The sequence below is a fragment of the Brachionichthys hirsutus genome, chromosome 18 (genome assembly GCF_040956055.1).
Source record: "Brachionichthys hirsutus isolate HB-005 chromosome 18, CSIRO-AGI_Bhir_v1, whole genome shotgun sequence".
Lineage (NCBI taxonomy): Eukaryota > Metazoa > Chordata > Actinopteri > Lophiiformes > Brachionichthyidae > Brachionichthys > Brachionichthys hirsutus.
In genome coordinates this window covers 4,139,408-4,159,689 of record NC_090914.1, presented here as the reverse complement: position 1 = coordinate 4,159,689, position 20,282 = coordinate 4,139,408, and the positions used below count along the sequence as shown (strand labels likewise).

General features: G+C 47.4%; 1 protein-coding gene across 1 annotated transcript; it reads right to left on the bottom strand.

Moving 5' to 3' along the window:
- Positions 1–7: 7 nt before the first annotated feature.
- zdhhc14 (zinc finger DHHC-type palmitoyltransferase 14) lies at positions 8–20,031 on the bottom strand. Its single transcript, XM_068751710.1, has 9 exons — positions 19,776–20,031; positions 13,246–13,406; positions 10,406–10,558; positions 8,853–8,990; positions 8,142–8,190; positions 6,837–6,939; positions 6,288–6,397; positions 5,203–5,308; positions 8–1,048 (listed from the first exon to the last, which is right to left on the bottom strand). Exons 1-9 carry the CDS (start codon positions 20,015–20,017, stop codon positions 563–565), a joined length of 1,548 nt encoding a protein of 515 aa, XP_068607811.1. The 5' UTR covers positions 20,018–20,031; the 3' UTR covers positions 8–562.
- Between the last annotated feature and the right edge of the window lie 251 nt (positions 20,032–20,282).

The window sequence follows — 20,282 nt, the reverse complement described above, 5'->3', positions numbered from 1 at the left end:
CATCAGATAAAAAGTCGGTGTTTTATTAATGTCCGCAGGAAATATAATTTGTAAGATCTGTAATAATCATGGTACAACAACCTCTCGTCTTTTAACGTAGAAAAAAGCAGGATGATGTGCAACATCGTGACGTCAACCGTCGCTCCGCTGAGAATGTCCAGAAAAAAAAAAAAAAGCAAGAGACGAAAAGGCTGGTCTGTTTTAGAAAAAGACAAATCAGACCTGTGGATCCACTTAATCCTGTTCAACAAAAACGTCACGTTCTCTCAAAACGTGTTCTTTTCTTCCATCTCAGCCCGGCCCTCTAAAAAACAGAAAAGAGACGGTGCAGTTTCCAGGAGCAAACGGACCGTCCCTGCTTCCTGTGACATTAAAACACAAAAACTGGTTTCATGTCAGTTCACTGAATGTCCAGCAACTGAATTTAGAATCAGTTCTCCAGTCCTGCAGACAAGAAGAGAGGGGAACGCTAATTCAGGGAGACTGAGCTGGTACAAAAGTGGCACAGGAGTGTTGGACACGTGTTTGGAGGGGGGGGGGGGGGGGGTGCAGACCCCCTCTGTCAGACGGAGCTGAGCTTCACCAGTCCTCTGACAGAGTCCTCGTGAAGCGAGTCCTGGCTCGCCGGGTTGTAAAAACCAGCCTGCACGGTGTGGCTGTGACCCACGGGGGTGCCGCAGGGAAGCATGCCCGGTGGCGAGGGCACTTCCTCCGGCGTGAGGAAGTGGTGGTGGTGGTGGTGGTGGTGGGCCGCCGGCTCCTGGAGGGCGTGGCTGTGGCTGTGGTTGTGGGCGTGGCCTTGGCTTGGCAGCATGTCGGTGGGCTCGTGGCAGCCGAGGCTGGGCGTGGACGTCGGAGGGGTGGGCTGGCCGAGAGGGAGCGAGGTGCACGGGCCACCCGGGGAGAGGGAGGCGCGGCCCCGGAGAGAGCCTCCGTTGTCAGGGGAGGCCGTCAGGACGATTGGCTCGCTGCTCGGCTGCTGGAGGAGCGGGGTGGAGGCGGCCTGCAAAACGAATTTGGTGCTCTGAATGCACTGGTCTTGGTCACACTGGGAGAAAGTAGCGAAAGAAGGCAGGAGAGGAGGAGAGCAATTTGGGAGGGAGACGGCAAAGGCGAGGAGGTGGGGGGGGGGGGATTGAAAACAAATATGAGAGGCAGAGATGAAAATTAGATGGAGGGAGAGAGAAGAGCGGAATATGTGGAGACATAATAGGACGGGATAGATGATTGGATAAAGGAGAGAAACAGAGAGGAAATATATTAGTACCCTCGTTAGAACGCAGAGCCACAAAGAACCCCCCCCCCCCCCCCCCACAAGCTTGTGATTCTGCCCCAGAGCGGCACGAAGGACAGAGCTGAAAACACAATGCTTGAAAAGTCAGCACTTTATGGCTTATTGATCTTTATTGCCTGGATTTAGAGCGGAAATCACACAATAAAAACTGGAGCACAGCGGCTCGGCTGGGAAACGGCCAGCCATCGATAATCTCCGGGAGATTAGCCTCAACCCGGAGCAACTGTGGGATTATTATTTTTTTTTTTTGCAGAGAAGCGGTGATGGAAGATCAAACAGACGTGCTCCGATCTCTCTTTTACAAACGCACCGAGCTTCGTCTCAACGTCTCACCTTTCTGTTCCTCCCTCACCTGGAAAGAGCAGATTTGCAGATTTGATTCAAACAGAAACTAAACTGGAGATATTTCAAACAGACTCTCCGCAGGTTGTTGTTGTTGTTGTTGCTGGGATGGGATTTCAGCAATATCCACACAGCCTTTATCTTTTTTTTTTTTAACTTTCAGGCCTCCATCTTGTTTTACCAACAATCGCTACGCTCTAATTCCAACCCCCCCCTCCCCCCCCCCCCAAAGACAAAACAGGTAGCAAGAGAAGGGGGGGGGGGGGGCAGGTTCAGGGGTCCTGCAGGCCATGAACAGAAAGAAATCAGCGCCAGAGCCGACAGCGTTTCTGCTCCGTCTTTAACTCCAGGTGAGAAGTGGAATGCGGCGAGTCCGGACATTCCAGCTCTCGGGCTTTATTCCCGACGACGCCCAACTGAGCGTGCGATCGCTGAGGTCGCTGAGGCAGGAACGCTTTCAGAGGCCGTGACGTGATTGAAGCCAGAGTGTACGGTAAACTGAAAATGTGTCTGTGGGTCCTGAACCGAACCTGAGAAATCCGGCATTGCTGGTTTAATGTTCAGTGAACTCTGATAGCACGGTAATCCGGATTACAACAATTGCAACAATAGCTAACTAATCATAGTTTTAATCCTAATTTTGTCCAGAAAAGATTAATTATGGAAAAATAGTCCCAGAACCCGAGGATGTCTTCTCGTTTCAGCACAAACACTCACCAAACTGTCGGTGCCAGAACATTACAACCATTTCCTGTCTTCCTGTTGCAACTTGGAACGCTTAATCTAATCCGGTTTACTATGGGCTCCCTGTCAAAATATAAATGTGTATGGAGGTGTAGCGTGACATCATTTCACACATCGTCACTATGGCAACAGCACAGGGCTTCGCCATTGCCGGGCTCTCATTGGCTAAATGCAAACTCATTTTAACAGCGGTACTCTAAGGAGGAAGAACTGCTTTAAAAACCCACGTTGTTGCCTCCCGTTGAAACTGATGAAGACTCTTCTCGGCTGACCCGCTTTGTTTTCATATTTTCCAATATAAAGAGTGTAACAAAGTTTTAGGGTCACAGTAACAACGACAAACACCATGAATCCATCCAAACATTTTCATTTAACGACTGACGTCTCGTTGCTGCTCATGCTTTTGTGAAACAAAGTCTGCTTGTCCGGCGGCAACGTGATCACACGATCATCTCAACACGGCCTGAAACGGGTCGTCTTGATTTTTGACGCAAACAAGAACACGACGACGATACAAAGAAAAAAAAAAGATATTCTGCCGTGTTACCAGTGTGGAATGTTAGCGAGCCCAACAATGTGGGGAATAAATTCCCTGCAGCTGGAACAACACTAATTCTAACTGTGACAGGAAACAGATGACTCCGTGCTGAATGGTCGCCAGCCTATCACACGCCGCACAGTCAGGACCAGAGGAGGGACGATAGCGACGTTTGACGTGATGAGATTCCAAAGCGGGATTGGAAGAGAACAACAGGAAGACCGTGGAGGGCGGCGTGGAAGTCTTTGAAGCTGCTGCACGAATGTGGAACGTGTGAAGTTGAAGTGAACATCAGACGCGGTTTTTATTTCCATCCACTCTTTATCAGATTGTGAGTTTGGCGCAGCGTGGTCTAATTCATTACCTCCGTCAGGGACGTTCGTATTTCCACCCGCTGGTTTGTCAGCAGGATCACAATTAAAACATAAAAAGCTTTGAACAGATTTCACAGGAGCGTTGCAGAGGGGACGAGAACCCAACGACCCCCGGTGCAGATACAGAGCCAGGAATAGTTTCCCACTTTCTTTGCTAGCAAGCTTTTCAACATTTCCCTAACTATAGAAACGCAGCAAATTAACCTGCATGCTAAACAGATGTGTGCAGGATTATTTTTCTCATGCTTGGAAGGCAAATTATTCAACCCTTTTCTTTTTTCCAACAGGTTTAACGACAAAACATTATTATTCTGCTGTTCGCAGTAACAAAATGACACAAAGACAGACTAAATTGCTCAATACAATAGATTTTACGAGGTTATTTCCACATTCAACACAAAATGTTGGCTCTGAAGAGATGCTGAAGGTCTCAAAATGATTCAACCCCGAACAGCATCCATCGTAAATGCAGACATTTACAAAGCAGATGGTGTTAAAGCCACACAAGCTTTAGAGTCTAAACGTTTTTTCTGTTAAACAATAAATTAACATCGGGAATACTGTACATGCCTGAAGAAAAAGTCATCACCACTGACCCAAAAGCAACAGAAAAGCCTCTTCCAGTCGCTCAAAGGGCTGTATTTACATATTTTGATTTTCTAGGGTCCAACCCAGGACTTGGATTACCTGCATTATGAAGAATCTCTCGATCTTAACTACAATGTCGACTGAAACCAGCGAGTTAAGCATCACGGCGCCTCTGCAGGCTGTGATGTCATCAGACACAAAGGACACCTTTCCTTACTGTTGACCTACTTTCACTGACATGACACGACAAATGCAAAATCTTGGGAGAGAAAGAAGAAGCTGTGCTCTTTTCAGACTAACTCCGTTCCATCGGTTTTAATTTAGAGCGATGAGAAAGATGAACTGGATCCGATCTTCCCCAGATGTGCACAGAGATAAAAAAGCAGCAACACTTGTGATCCTGCGGGCAGAGAACAGAGGGAAGCTGTTGTCTCTAATCGCTTGACCTCATCTGGCCTTTATGCTCATGGTGCTAATCCGGGCCGGTCCTTAAACCAATAGCTAATGTTCATCATCAGAATCAGAGACATCCATGCATGAAATCATTTAAACCGTGGCGTCAGCACCGACTCGTCTCCTGTTCCAATTTGTGGGAGTTGTTTTTCTGTTTCTAGCAAACAAACAAGACAAACTGGAGCTTCATTGTGTCGTTCTAGCCTGTAGGAGCGACCGCATGCCCCCCCCCCACAAAAAAAAAGAACTGCAGCCGTCTCTCGGAGACAACATGTTTAGTGACCTCAGGATCTTTTTCTTAAAATCAAACCAGCTCAGCAACAGTAATGTCAAATTATTATTCCGCAATAACGAGGCAGGATTCAAATTATGCCTGAACGCATGAAAGGATTCAGCGCCGACTCGTTTCTGACAACAGCGAATATTAAAGACGGAATTAGGAGTAGACGCTTTGAGCTTTGCCTGCTTTGCCTAAAATAAAACCAGTTCAGAACTGTACAGGTACAACTGGAAATGTAGCCAAACATTATTAAAAACTCGTTAATCCAAGACTATTCTTATCGTGAGCTTTTGAAGTGAATCAGATGCGATACCATTTTGGTTTAGTTCACACCCAAAGCCATCTATGAATAATTAAGAACTCCATAACAAGCCCGTTGAATCTTGCACGCAACAGTACAGATTACGTCCCATTGAGCAAGCGAAATAGAGTTGGACACGCCCTAAATGTCCCAGCGCGATGACATCAGACCGTGTGTTGTCCAATTATCATCCTAGTCCCCTAAATGCAACTCAAGTCTGTATTTTCATGTCTATGAAGTTCTTTACAGTAGAGTAAAAAAAAAAAAAAGTGGCGGTTAGTGTCTTACCATGTGGCTTTGCTGAGACTGGGTGGCACCGTACATAGTGATGCCATTGGTCGGCGGCGCCAGCTGCAGCGGGTCTGATTGGACGAAGCCCCGTCTGTCAATGAGGCTTTAGGGAGAAAAGGAGGGCGGAAGACGTTTGTCATTCAAAAACAGCCCCGTTGCTCACCAACACATGAAATATAGTGAGAGAGTCGTAAACATTAACTATTTTAAGCATAAGCTTTATAACGAAAATGAAACTGGACAAGACATCGACTCGCACAAACGTCCAGCGCGTGCCACACAGACACGGTTCTGTTAAGTCTTCTGATCCACCTTTACACACACACACACACACACACACACACACACACACACACACACACACACACACACGCTTAAATCTGGGCAATAAATCCTTGATGTCCTGCACGTCGAGCATCGGAGTGAATGATTGTTCCTGTCCCATCATTAACTCGTGCATAAGCTCATGTAGGCGGTCATGGGCCAGGTGCACGAGTTCATGGCTCGGATAAAGGTTGATCTGTCACAGAGCGGTGCCATGCACGCACACACACACACACACACACACACACACACACAGCAGAGAAAGGGTAATCATTTAACAGAGTGTTGACAGTGTGTTTCTGTTGGACTCAGCTGGATTCAGGTGGCTGAGGCTGGCTAGGATAGCAGAGAGACTCCAGGAACCTGCAGCAGCGGGGTGTGTGTGTGTGTGCGTGTGTCTGTGTGTGTGTGTCTGTGTGTGTGTGTGTGCGTGTTGCTGGTAATGAATACCAGAATGTCTGCAAATGCAGTTAAGTATAAAAAGTCTGATGCTGATGCATTTCAAAATGTGAGTCAAGGTCTCAGCAGGGAATGAAACGGGAGAGGCTCACACTCTGAGGTGAAACCCTCTTACCCTTCTAGTGGACCCAACTGTACAACACACACACACGTGCACACACACACACACACACACACCCCGATGGCCTGGCCTCTCCATTCATGCAGAATGCTAGTCAGATACATGCTGAATGGGCTTTCAAGGAGCAGGAAAGGTTCTTCATGAACACCTGGGGGACGTGCAAACCACGCCGTCGTACCTCGGTGGCAGGGGTCCACACAGCGCCGCACAGCAGTTGGTGATTATGTTGCCGTGGCTGTAGGGATTATAGTTGTCCTTCCCTCTTTTAGAAGACCAGGACCCTTTGATCTGGAGTTCCAAACAGATCAATACGCGTCAGGTCTCACTGGAATCAATAATCAATCAGCATCACACCGTCAACTTTGGGCTTCCTTAGACCACACGAGCAAACGAGACCAGTCATAAGAGAGATCAGCGTCGCCAGTGTGACTGAGGCTGACAAAGAGAGCATCATTCTTCTTTGATGTCTTTTTAAATGCATTAGTGTCGAATTTCAAATGTGAAAAGACGGGACAAAGCAGAAACGCCTCGCAAACCACAAAAATAAATACATATTTATGATTTGTTTTCTTTCTCTCTATAGGCAGGAAATAAAATGAAGCATGTGGAACAGATTCAGGGATGGTGCAAAGTAAACATGCTTTACTTTGTGTGTGTGTGTGTGTGTGTGTGTGGGTCAGGATCTGTAGCATACCGATGCCCACTTCGTGTGTGTTCCTATACTCACGTCTTCATTGGTGGTCTGGTTGGAGCTGATTAGGTACGTATGGAAGCCTGAAAGGCCCACTATGGACCAGACGGAGAAGAAGCACACCACCACCTCCAGCACAGTGACACAATTCAGTCAAGGAACATGCTGCTTTTATTTTTGAAGCACTGTCACAGACTCTCACTTAGCGAGTCGCTCTGGAGTCGGTAGGACAGAGAAGTACGGGTGTGAACAGCTGGCACATCGACCTGCAGCCTCGGGCCTGCCCTGCTCTCGCCAATAAGTCCTAGTAACCAGTTCATTTGGCTGAGACTCCTGAACGCAGCTCATTTCATCTCTAAATAGAGCGACACAAACACAGACAGTGTGCAAGATAGTCCCTCTGTCTCTGTGAATGAACAATGGCCGGTCATTAGATCTCGAGATGCCACCCGGAGAGAGAAAACACAATATCCAGGACCAACAAGTGCGATGTTCTGGAGCGCTTTGCGTGTCAGCGTCGAAACATTCTAAAAGAACACGCGTCACTCTGTTAGAGTGGACTGCAAACATTTACTAAACGTCCTCACACTCCTCTTTTGTCTCTCTCAACCTGCCCCCCCCCCCCCCTCCCCCCTTTCTTTGTCTCTGTATGCAATCTTTCCCTCTTTAGCAGGGACAAAAAACACGTCACCGTTCACCTTGTACGAAGGACTGCTCGGACACTATCGACTGCCTTCCCCTTTATTAAAGTCCGTTATCAGCCCGGGCTGGAATGCAGAGAGGGAGTCTCATCGCCCGGTCCAGAGAGACCGAGGCCGTCGCAGCACGGCGCTCGCAACTCGATTTGCTGCTCAGACGGTATCAGTTACATGGGAAGAAATCAAATATCTAGTCCCAGGCGAGAGGTATTTATTAGCAGCAGTCATTGATAGGCGAACAGCGTTGATTAAAAGCTCAACTCAACGTCTAAACAATACGATAAGGAGGGGACAAGGATTGAGGTGATTGGCGGCTCCTGTTACAGCCGGCAGGGACAGAGGGAGGAGCTGCAGGAGGAGCTGCAGGAGGTGCTGCGTTACTCCGATTGAACCGGACTAACCAGACATGCAGAACTCCACCAAAGGTTCTGCGACAGGCAGGCGCGACGGACGGAAAAGACTCGAAGGGGACACGCCAACGAATTCAACCTTGAGAGTGACCCACGCCGACCTTCGCCGGGCGAGTTAGTCCAAGTCAAATCCTGAAACGATTGAAACTGCGTGATTTAAAAAGCGTGCACAGAAACAGACGCACGGATGGGAGCAGGCCGACAGACTCATGCAGCATTGAGCCAAAGGATATCTAGCAGGACTCTCTTTGAGCGCGTTGAGGAACCCGATTCGATGAGACCCTGAGAACAGAGAAAGACAGTCCCCATTAGTCCGCTGACCAATCAGGATTAGAAAACTCCGATTGAATGCGGAACCTCGATTGCTGCCGGAGTGCGAGGCTGCGTTCAGACACGATCAGGCTTTAAAAGCAACACGAGTAGGTTTGTTCAGCCGTGTGGGAGGATTCAGATGGGAGAGCTCGGTCAGCGAACGCCACCCTGAACAGCGGAGCGACTTTCAGCTCACAGCTTTGCAGCAACAACCTCTTTTAAAAAAGAGGCTTTCACATCCAGAACAAGTTCCCAAATGTATCCAGTGACCTTTGATTTGCGCACCGTACCGTTTTTGCCTCATCTGACACGGCATGTTTAATCAATGCAAAAGTGAAATATGACCAAGAAGTCGGCCCTTATCCGTTACCTCGCGTGGCGTTAATTCACTCGCTGCCATTTATGAACACGCTAACTAACAATCACACTGATAAGGAGATCAAGTCTTCTGCCTGCGCCCCAGCTGGAGCGACGGTAACAATCCAGGGAGCCGAGCCTTTTCACAACACCCACAAACAACCTGTTTGTTCGACACACACACCGAGAACACAGGTAGGTGGAGTGTGCGTGTGTGTGTGTGTGTGTGTGTGTGTGTGTGTGTGTCTGTGCCATCACTGAGCTTAGCTACTTACGTAAAATGATGTGAGTAATGACAAAGGCAAAGATGAAGATGGTGAGGAAGGAGAGGGAGAGGATAAACATGTAGAAGAAACGGTAGTTCCTCCTTCCCACGCAGTTCCCAACCCAAGGACAGTGGTGGTCAAAACGCTCTGCATGGACAAAGGACAAAGACAAGGATGGACATCTTTGCTTTTCTCTGTTGGAAATCTGCACCGTGTCGTTTGCTCTTGTACGAACCCCCATCATACAACCTAAATATTATTATTTAATGACCGCCGTAGTTCTACACCTAAGGGTATCTGTCTACCAGCTCCGCACAGTGTTGGGTACTTAACCAAGTAATCAGATCCACTATCTGTTTAGCGAGGAGAAATGACCTGCTTTTGTTCCTCGTAGAAGTATTTGGGAAGTGCAGAACTTCCAATCTGCCAGGGAGGCTGCATCCATTTTGGCTGCTAACGTATTTGAGAGCCTATTAGCCGTTTGGCTCGCAAAGCACCAGAGGAACAGAATCAGGTGGGGGGGGGGGGGGGGGATCGCCCTGGCGTCAATACAGGCTAGAGGAACTCTTCTCCCCTGCGTGTGACGTGTTCCCTGCTCAACAGTCGACCTCTGAGGCTTCACATCGAACCCTGGACTGAGCGGATATGGAGCCGTGCTGAGTGGACCTGGAGCTTTGAACGCAGAGGGGGACGGTCCAGGGGTTTATCGCTCTCACCCGCCTGCAGTATGGACGATCAATAACGACGCGGCTGATCCTCATTCTTCACATTTCTCTGTGAATCACCTCGTTCAACGCCGCTCTGCGTCCCCGTTAGCGCCGGCGTAACGTTCAAAGCATCCATCGTGATCTTACCGGTTCAAATCGCCCTCGGTTTTTTTTTTTACTTTGCATCTGTTACTATGTCAAAGTTTAATTGAAAGGCAAGCCTGAGCAATTTAATAAGAAAAAAATGCACACAGGATCCACCTTCATCATCACACGTTGTGCTTTTTTAAAAGTGACAGCCCTTCCTGTTTACTATTGCATCATCTTCCCGAGGTTTCACTCAGCCCTTCATCAGACAGGGGGGGGGGGGGGGGGGGAAGGAATTCAAAGGAGTCGTCGTCTCTGATGAATGAGCAATCCAAAACCAAGAGGAAGACACAGGACATGCAAATCTCTTTATTTCTAGCCCGACAGGATTTCCTCATTATTCTATCCGTGTTGTCTCTGGGGATGGGCCCCGTGGCTTTTCAGAGCAGAGAAACTATTTCATTATGCTTTTGGTTTAATCGGCGCTCACTGCAGCTCCTTCCTCCCTCCTCCGGGCGAGGATGATAACTCTTCAACGCGCGTGTCACGCAAGCAGACCGGCATCATCCTCTAAACATTTAGTCTGGTTTCTAACTCATCCGAAACGCGTCGCAACACGTTGTTTATTTCGCACGTCAACATTTAGTTTCTTCTAAAAAAAAAGAGAGAAGAATCTACCAATGAGATTTTTCTTTTTAAACTAAACTGAAATGGAGTGGGAATCAGACACACAATCTCACGCGCACGGGGAATTGCATCTTCACTCACCCACACAGTTGTCACAGAGGCTGCAGTGGGAGGCACGTGGCGGTCGGAAGATCTTACAAGTGAAGCAATACTTCAGCTTGACTGTCTGGCCGTTAATGAGCACCTCCCTGGTCCTGGGAGGGGGCCGGTAGCCCGTGCTGCCGTTAGCCACATCTGGGTAAAGTCAGAGAGAGAGAATTACTAATAGATAAGAATCACAAAGGAAAGCAACTTCACTGTTGGTGTGTGTGTGTGTGTGTGTGTGTGTGTGTGTGGGGGGGGGGGGGGGGGGGCATTCATGTTCTGTACGTGTGGAATATTTCTACGGGGAAAATACGACTTGTTTACGTGGCAAGCCCCCTTAATGGACGAAAACACGAATAGCATGTCTGCAGAGCGCTGGAGAATAAAGTTAATTATAGTAAATAATAAAAACCTTGAACCCCACTGCTGCACGGCGAGGGCTGGAGGTTCCATGTGTAGGAAGGTCATTTACACGCAATCCCACAGCGTGGTGTGAGTACAGGTTAAAGGGGAGATTGTTCAGAGGCTTGTGTGGGTGTCTGACATTTTTAAAAAGGAGAGCAAAGGAACCCGGCGCGTTCCGGTGAATTCGTCTCTACTGTGACCGATGCCTACGGAGCGCTCTCCGCTCTCCACGTACAGCCGAGATTATTCCTTTTCATTCTTCCATACCTATCCAGCACTGTCCTTGAAATTGCCCTATACTTTCCTCAAACTGCATTCAAACCCTGGAGAGGGAATCATACTCTATGAAGTTATTCATGCTTCATCCACCACACCGACTACATGGAATTATCTCTACTTAGCATACATGAGACTATACAGAAGACCCCCCCCCATGGGTCGCTTCCTATTTTAAAAGAGAGAAAAGAAACATCTGGTGAGATGTTGAACAATTATCAGCGGCCCCCCCGCTGTGACTGCACTTAAACATCTGAAGGAAAGTATCTCCGTGACGACACTTCCCCGTTTCTGCGACACTCCAATCTATTCAGGATAAATCCTCCTCTCTGAATTGATAGATCAGCAGATTATCGTAATTCACTGGCGTCGCAGGATAGAAAATAACAACATGGCAGAAGAGATAAACAGTCTGCAGTGTTTTCATGATAAAGAATTAGAAAATTATTTCTCACACACGAGGCTCCAGCGTCTGGCAGACGGCCGTATTATTTGCTCATGATGGCAGCAGCAGCCACACTATCCGATTCCCCTCCTGCAGGATGAGGCATTAGCGTCTCCCGTTGTACCGACATTAGGTTTAGTCAACAGATCAATAAGCCTGGTGTCCAGCTCGAGTCCTTCAGCACTTTGACTTCAAAACATCATTATCTATTTATGACGGTGCCGTGGGGAACCGAGGAGCTCTTCTGCTTCGAAATATTTATTCTAGCTCGTAAACAATTACTGATTTGTACGGAAAAATTCTATTGCACACAAATAAATGAGGAAAGCAAGTGCTGCACGTCAAACTGCAAATCGACAGAGCTGCACTGAGCATATGGGAAACAAAGCCTGAAGTGGTTAAGAGCCATTACTGAATGGGAGCGCCGACGTCTGAAAGGCTTTCTCCTCGTCGGAGCCTGCACGGTTACATAAGGACACGCTTAAGAAAAGCAGCAGCGGATGAAAACGGACTGAGAGCCGTCTCTCGCCGTGACAAGCAACGCGAGGGAACGCGTCCCGTTGCACGCGAGGGGGGCGGAAGCAAGGAATAGAATGTGCAAATGCAGGAGCGTCCCAGTCACAGCTCAGGTTTAACCTCCTTTGAACACTCATTTTATTTTATCGACTGAAGGCGAACCCTCCAATAATGTCGTTGTCATACAATTAGTGCCAAAAACACGAACCGCTCCGTCTGTTCTGTAATTTCCACCACCTGCAGCTACAGGAGAGCGACAACGTAGTCGACACTCAACAAGAGAATCCAGTTCAGAAACAGAAAACTGTCCTTTCCCTTCCATCCGAAAGCTTTTAAGTCTGCTAATGAGATTAATTAAGAAGCCCGTCCAAACTTTGCTTAATGAGGACCCAGCGGACTACAAGCAGGGAAGAGGTGGCCGCTGGGGGGGGGGGGGGGCTTCTCATCCCAAACAAAACAAAAAAAACCCAAGCAGAACTTTCAAAGAGGTTTTAAAAGTTTCACATTTGAGAGAAGTGTTGCTAAACCGATCAGCCAAAGGCCAGCAAGATACTTTTCAGGAATATAACGATCCTAACGATGAAAGAAATCTAACGTTTAGAGCAGAGCCCAGCCTGAAAATACTCCCGAATGTAAGAACTTTGCGTGAAAACTAAGTAATAATGTCATGACATGTGACTTTCGCAACACAAAGCTGTGTCTTCCTCTTATTTATATCTTGCCTACCAGAGTTTTCAGGCTTTCACAATCAGCTCTAGGATGGCCACATGGTGTGATTTCACATTCTGCTCTGAGGACGCTCACTATTAGCAGTTCTAAATGCCTGTAATGAATAGATAGTGAGTTACTAATACAATTTAGCAGCTAAACAGTTATGTGTTTTACTTTAGCGGCAATAATGAAAAATGAACTGTGCATGAGAAATATCAAATACAGCAGATGTAAAGAAAAGGAAGTCTTTGAATGGCTATTTTTTTTCCGGAGACCTGCGAGTCAGGCATTAATGCGTTATAAAAATCAAACATGTGATTTCTCGTTGCGTGAAATAAAAATATGGCAATTCAGTCGCACCACACGGGCGCTCAACTTTCACAACACAAACTACACAAACGAAGACAATCCAGACAAATTAAGGAAGAAAGGACGGGGGAAGCGTCAACATGCAAAGATAGAGCAACAAGAAATGTAGTCTCACCTATTTGCCTCTCGAGGTCAGCTGCTTCATCTGGGGTGGCCCTGGGCAGCACCCCTGGGTCGCTGAAGCTGGTCCTCAGGAGCGTCCCCAGTACAAACATGAACAGCACGCCTCCTATGACTGGGATAACCGGGGTCAAATTCTGCGCCAAGAATGGACAACTGGTGGGACAAGAAGAGGCAGAGAGATAAGCATCTCCAGACACAGTTTCCTGCCTGAGCTAAGCAGTAACCCCCCCCGAACATTCTGATAGCTCAAATCCTGGACGAGCCACACAACCTGCTCTTCCTAAGCTTGAACACGCGAGCACAGAGCTCATGCTAAACAATGAAACTGAAGTTCCTGAAGCGATAATCCCCACGATTTGTTACTTAATGACCAGTAAGAGGATATACTGACAAGTCTGCCTGTAATATGCTCCAATGAGACACTGGAGCATAATCCCTTTAAATGTGTCGTAATCCCATTTAGTCCCAGAGGTGCTAGTGGATCGGGATTGAAGTCAGCAGCAGGTCTAAGACACTGATGGCTGCAACAGAGAGACTGCGGTTCCAGCGGGTTTTCACCTGCGATCTATTGTAAATGTAAAATAAAGAAATAAAATGGAATAATGTTTTATCACACCGCCCCACCGGCCTTCAGCACCTCGGGAGGGCGGCTCCATCCGCCGGTCCGTGCCAACGCTGTTTTATTCCGACACACGAAGCAAAACTAAATTTAGGGCGACCGTGGTTTGGCTCCGTGCGCACAGCATTGGGTGGGAAGGGTTGGACTTGCTAATCTATGCTAATTGCCATTCTAGCATCGGTTGCGCTCATCCCTTTGCTTTCAACCTGCAGGAGGGGAGGGGGGAGACTTAGCAGACATGAGCAACTGGTGCATATTTTATCTGAACAAGCCTCACTCTTAATAAACGATCACATGAATCAGAGGCCTTCTGACCCCTGGTCATCTGGTCCCTGCTGTTCCTGCATCTCTGGAGTGAGCCTGAAATCAGCGAACGTCCCGGGGCTGTCTGGGACATCAGCAGGAGGCTGCAGGCCGGACAAAACCGAACAGCAACCCCCCCCCCCCCCCCCCCCAGTTAAGGTCGTTGACCTGGTCACAATAAACACTCCTCGGCGCTTCGTGCTTCTTCCTCAGCTGCTGCGGACCAGCTTTCAGCCTACGACCTTCAACACGTGACTCATTGATTATGTAAAGATGATGAGTAGAATAAAAGTAACCATTCTTCAGAATATCTACGCACCACACTAACCGCTCGAGAAAAGATCAGCGCAATGTCACATATTCAAGCTCCAAATATCACGGGAGGAGGAGCGTCCTGTAAAATCAAGTCATGAGCCGTCGCAGCAAAGCGCTACAAGATGAGAAGCTGGATGTTACCAAAGTTACAGCTTCGTTCTCCTTCGAGTTCGATTCTTACGATTAAAATGGTACTTAAGGGGCTGGTTGCCATGGAGACAGACAGTATCCAATGTCAGATGTGGTACATTTCCAAATGGTTACCCTGGAAACAGCTGAAACCTCCACGAATGGGGGGGGAGACGGCGAGCGCCATTCAGACAGCTTGATGGGAGTCATTACGATCCTTTGAAACATTTCCAATCATCCGTCGTTATAGACGGATGCATTGTCGAATTTGATCCCGAAATAGAGCCGAGGCCGACGACGTTACCGAATGCTGGACACTTAGAGGTGCATTGAATCAGGACTAGAATAATTTTCCAGATCTAAAAAAAAAAAAAGAAAAGAAATAAATTAGGAGACAATTTCAACTTTTCTCTCCATTTGTTATTTTAAGAAGATGTAAAACTAACAGCTTTCACACATGCCATCGCAGAGAGCAACGTTCTGATGTCCAAATAAAAAGATGAAACACTCAAACGTTAAATGAAAGTGCAATATGGTGCACAGTGAGGCCTACTCTTCATAATAGCGAATGAAAAATCACATTTCTGGACATCAATCCCGGAATATTAGATGTATTGATTTATTTATTTACCTTTCAAAAAGAGGAGAACGTCACCGTTTTCTGTGGAGATATAGAACTCTCTGCTGAAAATATATCCTCTGCAGCGGAGAACAGCCTCCCTCTAAAAGCAACTCGTCATCGTGAGGGTATGTTTAAGGCCGCCTTTGATGGATTCGGCAAACTCGTGTCTCCATCACAACACAGGCCGACTCCAAAGTCTCCGAATCAGCGACTTTTCAACACACCCCTTTCATGTGAACACACAAACCGTGCTGCCTGCAGTACCTTTGGCTTTGACGGGTTCAAGCTGTCGTTCAAATATTGAGATAAAATCTGAACTTGGAATGATTGCCAAACTTCTATTAAATCCTGGGGGAACGAACAGAATAGACTCTTACGAGTCGACTGAATCTGAAGTTTGCGTCACGAAAAACTCCTTTTAAACCCGTCAAGAGTACAAATATTGACGGTAAGACCGGGGCCAGAGTCCGACTGCTCCGTGGCAGTTTGAACAGATAACGCCTCATCGAGCGGGTATCCATTTTACAAAGTGCACAGAAAGACGAATGAATGAATTACAGATGATTGGAGGCAGCGCAGAACAGACTTGTAGCAGCCGCATGTAAGAAATGGCTCAACTATATATATTGGTTTTATTCAAAGGGCTGTTTATCGCTTTACTCTACTGCATTTAAAAACCTGACATGGCCTTCAGAAGCTTGGAGACACTTGTGAGCATCGTCAGCAAACAGTCCATCGCCGCATCTGCGGATGAGAGTCACGATTCCAGCGTGTGAAGCGTGAGCTTTAAAACCCACCAACATCCAGCGACGAGGCCGAGCTCGCGGGAGATGAATGACGTGACGCGGACGGTCGGAGGTTTATTCGTTTTAGGACCGTTTATGTACTCCATTATTAAAAGGATCTACAAATCATTGCTTTTTTTTTTTTTTAACCGTTCATAATTCTAGGGTCTGCTGAGGTTCCTCCTCATTTGCCTCCCAAGGGGCGTGCTAATCTCAACAATAATCCAATCCAGATCACCATTTTCACATTTCCTCTAAATCCTCTTCTAAAACCAATTGCCCCCCCCAGAAACTCCGCTGGGAGTTAATCTCGGGAGACTTTCGTGTCTACGCTTGATGGAAACATGCGAGGCGGGCTTCGCTCAACGCCGTTTGCCGGCTGTCCTTCCGGAGTCGCCCGAGATAAACTGCACCCTCGTTCTTTTGTTCGTTCATTCTCCAAGCACATGGCTTTGAAAGGAATCGATATCCTGTGGCGTGCAAAGAGACTCAAACACACTCAGCATCCTGGACAGCAAATGCTCCTCTTGAGGAGAGATGCAGTTTACCCAGAGACACATCTGAGCGATGCGTGGATGCATTTAAATTGTGCTTAAACATCACATAAAAAATGCATCTGAAGCACTGAAACCTCATCACTCATCTGGGCGACATGCTCGCAGGGCTTTTGTCACCTTTGCCTTTTATTACGATTTGATTACCTTCGATGGCAGGCAAGGGCAGAACATGATGAACCTGCTCTGAGCCGCAGGCCAAGCTATCTGTTAATGAAACGACTGAACATTTCACAGAAAGGTGACGTTTTTTTTTTGGCTCACGCCACCGCGTAGAACCAGTATGGCACTAGTGCACAGCGCAGCCTCCTGTGGTCGCGTGTGCACGCGAGAACCTCCAATTCCAAAACACGCCGGGCAAAAACGGAGGTAGCCCGCTTTGACGGGGAGAAGAATCGCTTCACGCCAGAAACCAAACAGCTGGATGCCATTCCTGCTTTGATGTTACACCGAAACACGCGGCTGCATTAGGAGAGAACGTCCTACGAGGAAGCAACACCGGATAAAGCAACATGAAAATGAATCAATGAATCCGCCCGTCGTAGCTTGAGCCAGCCTCTTTCATCTCGATGTTAACTTTGCCATAATATTTGACAAGAACATAAACAGGTATTACATGAGACGCTCTCTGGCTTTAGTTAAAAGCACAACATACCGGTAAATGCAGGCTTTTAAATCTCAGCTCTATCATGAAATCCTTACAAAAATCAAGGCTAACACAAACACGCTTGCTATTCTGTGTTTGGCGTCACGATCCAGTTCAGATAACAACTTTATGACATCTTGTGATTTTATCCAGCTCACAAATCAGAAAAAAAAAACACAAAGCATATCTCTCAGAAATAACATTTAACCTTTTTAAAAAAAACAGCAAACAGGACAGACATTCAAACATCTGCCTGAAGGATCTTTTACGAGGCATGAAGGGAGAGGGGGGGGGGGGGGGGAAGACACACGTGCAACAACAGCACACACATGGAAATCTGAGGGGAGCCAGCGACAGAATAATAAACAGACCCACGTCTGTCGCTAACGGTCACTGACGGGGTTCACTGTGAAAGTCTGGACCCCCCCACACAGAGAAATAAAACAAGCAAGAAGAAATACGGAGATGTTCAAAGACCCCCCGAGGTAACGTTCTGGCTTTGCCTAAACACACGGCATCTGCAAACGGAGCGTTGTTTTTGAATGTACGGCCACAGCCTCGTCTTAAACACAAACTAAAGCATTTTGAAATACTTTAGAAGCCCCAGCCGGAAGACGAGCGGTTCAGGTCCGACGAATGAACCGGGCCGGAAACGCATCTAATCGAGATGCGTTACAGCTGATGCCAACGGGACGGTGGCGTGCAGGTCTGCTGACTATTGTCCCGTCTGATAAATGTCTCCTTTCAGCTCAAGGGGAGGCATTTGGGGGGGAGGGGGGGTGAGGACGGTGCTGAGTTGAAAAGTGGCTTTGTGATCGCGTAGAGCTCTAGAAAAATGTCCCACATCAAACAGAGGACAGTACTTTAAGCGCCGCTCTGATGGTTGGACAGAGCATGGGACTTTTAAGCTCTCTGAGGCGGCGGACGCATCTGGCGGGGGGGGGGGGTGCCGGGGTTCAAATGGAGAACTACCTACGGCACATCTCTCTCCCATTTAATCATTTTAGATTCCGTTCTACTGTAGAGAAGGTCGGCGGCTGATTGCAGGCAGCGCTCTGGTCATAGGTTACGGAAGTATCTGCACTGACAAGGCGCCGAAAGATGAAGTGGTCCAGAGGTCGCTGCTGATAGATGTGTGTCTGTGAAGGACTTTAAACACAAGGTGCAGAACCCCCCCCCCCCCCCCTTAGAATACAACCCAGTGATCCATCTAAAGTACATTTCTTCATGTATATTTATTTCTCAATTATTAAATTAATAATTTGGTTCGAAAATTGTGCAGAAGCCGATTAGACATCCGCAATGTCAGATCATGAATCTACAAGGATAAATAACAGCAGGAACTTGCATGATGGGAAAAGTTAAAACAGAAGAATTCTCCTTCTTTTTTTATATATAAAGCCAGCAACCTAATGATTGATTAAAACTGTTGATTAGTTTTATTTAAGGGAAAAGCTACACACACCAAACTGGGTTATTTACCCCAAAAAACACATCAATTAACTCTTTTGCAATTTATATTCCTAATTTGCTCCAAATCATTCAGAAGGGACGATATTGAACAGCAGTCATCAATCGCGAAAAAGCCCGATAACGACGGATTAATTGAGCAGCAAACCTCCTGATACGGAGGAATTCTCATCTAGAAATCATTTCTCAGATGACGGATGAGAGCGTGATTATGCTAAAACAACGAGCTTAGTGACGGCGCTCTGTCCCTGGGGGGGGGGGGGGGGGGCACTCGGTGCTCAGTTTGTGTTCGTACACTGTTTGGATCCAAGTGAAGAAGTCAGAGTTGAGCAATTAAACTGACATTTAAACGATTTCCTTCCTGATATGCATGTTTTGTCACGCGTTGCAAACACGTCTCACAAAGGTTAATAACAAGTCTAACGATGGGCCTGTTTTTCTATCTCTCTGTGTGTATCAGGTCTCTGGTCCAAATGGAACCCTCTCCTGGCCTGGACTTAGCAAGTCTGCCTCCAGTTGGCGAACCCGACCGTAGGCCATTTGTCACGCGTCACAAAGTCAAGATATCAAGGACATCTGACGAGGATAAACTGAAATGGTTGGAGATCTGGTTCTGTGGAGAGTATATTATCTAAATAACATAAAAAACAACGCTCTCCTCAATTATCACGCCACGAAGCTCAACTCCAGTGCAGCCTCGCAGCTCGTCAGGATTCAGTTACTGGTTCAAGGACACTTTAGTTGAGTTAAACTCCAACAGCTGCAGTAGAAGGAGTCCTCTGCGTTCTTCCTGCAGACTCACCGCTCCAAAAGCGACTCCAGTTAACGTAGAAAATGACTGCCTCGATACGCGCGCATGCAAGGGCATGTTTAAAACAAACAAAACAACGGCGTAAACCCACACCTTCTCAATGCATTCGCCAAACGTGCCGCCTCCTGTAAAGAAACGTTACACATCAGCCTTCTGCAGAGATCACGGGGAGTTAAATCCGGATTATTTACCACATCTCTTTTTGAGGCTCAGGAAACGTAAAACCCCCCGAACCCACACATCTGTCACAAGATCGCACGAGACTTACTCAAAGGTGAAGAAAAGTCCGCAAGTCACCAGGATGAGGACGAGGGTGAGGTAGAAAACCCCCGTCTGCTTGGCCATCATGATCCTCCCATCGCAGTAGAAGCGATTCCGCCCAGGGAACGATTCCCACTTCTTGATCCTCGGGCTCCTCTTCTTGTAAGGGGTCTCCATCGGCGTGGAGCTGCGAGTGCTGATCTGGCTGTACTCGCACTCTCTCATGGAGTCAGACGCCCCGAGATGCATGGACTGCTGGTTAAAAGCCCCCCACAGCTGGATAAATCCCCGGGGGGGGGGGGGGGCAGATGCGCCTCTGTGGAGGCAATAAAATCAGATACATTATACAGCATGTGGAAAAATATTTTTTTGGGGGAAAAAGTGCGAGACAGACTTGCTGTTTGGTGAATTTGGTAAAGCTGAAAAATAAAGTCGGTTTAGCTCATGCAGCTAACTTATAAAAATAACTTCACTTTAGCAGCTGACGCTAATAGCGACCTTTTGTTTAGCCACC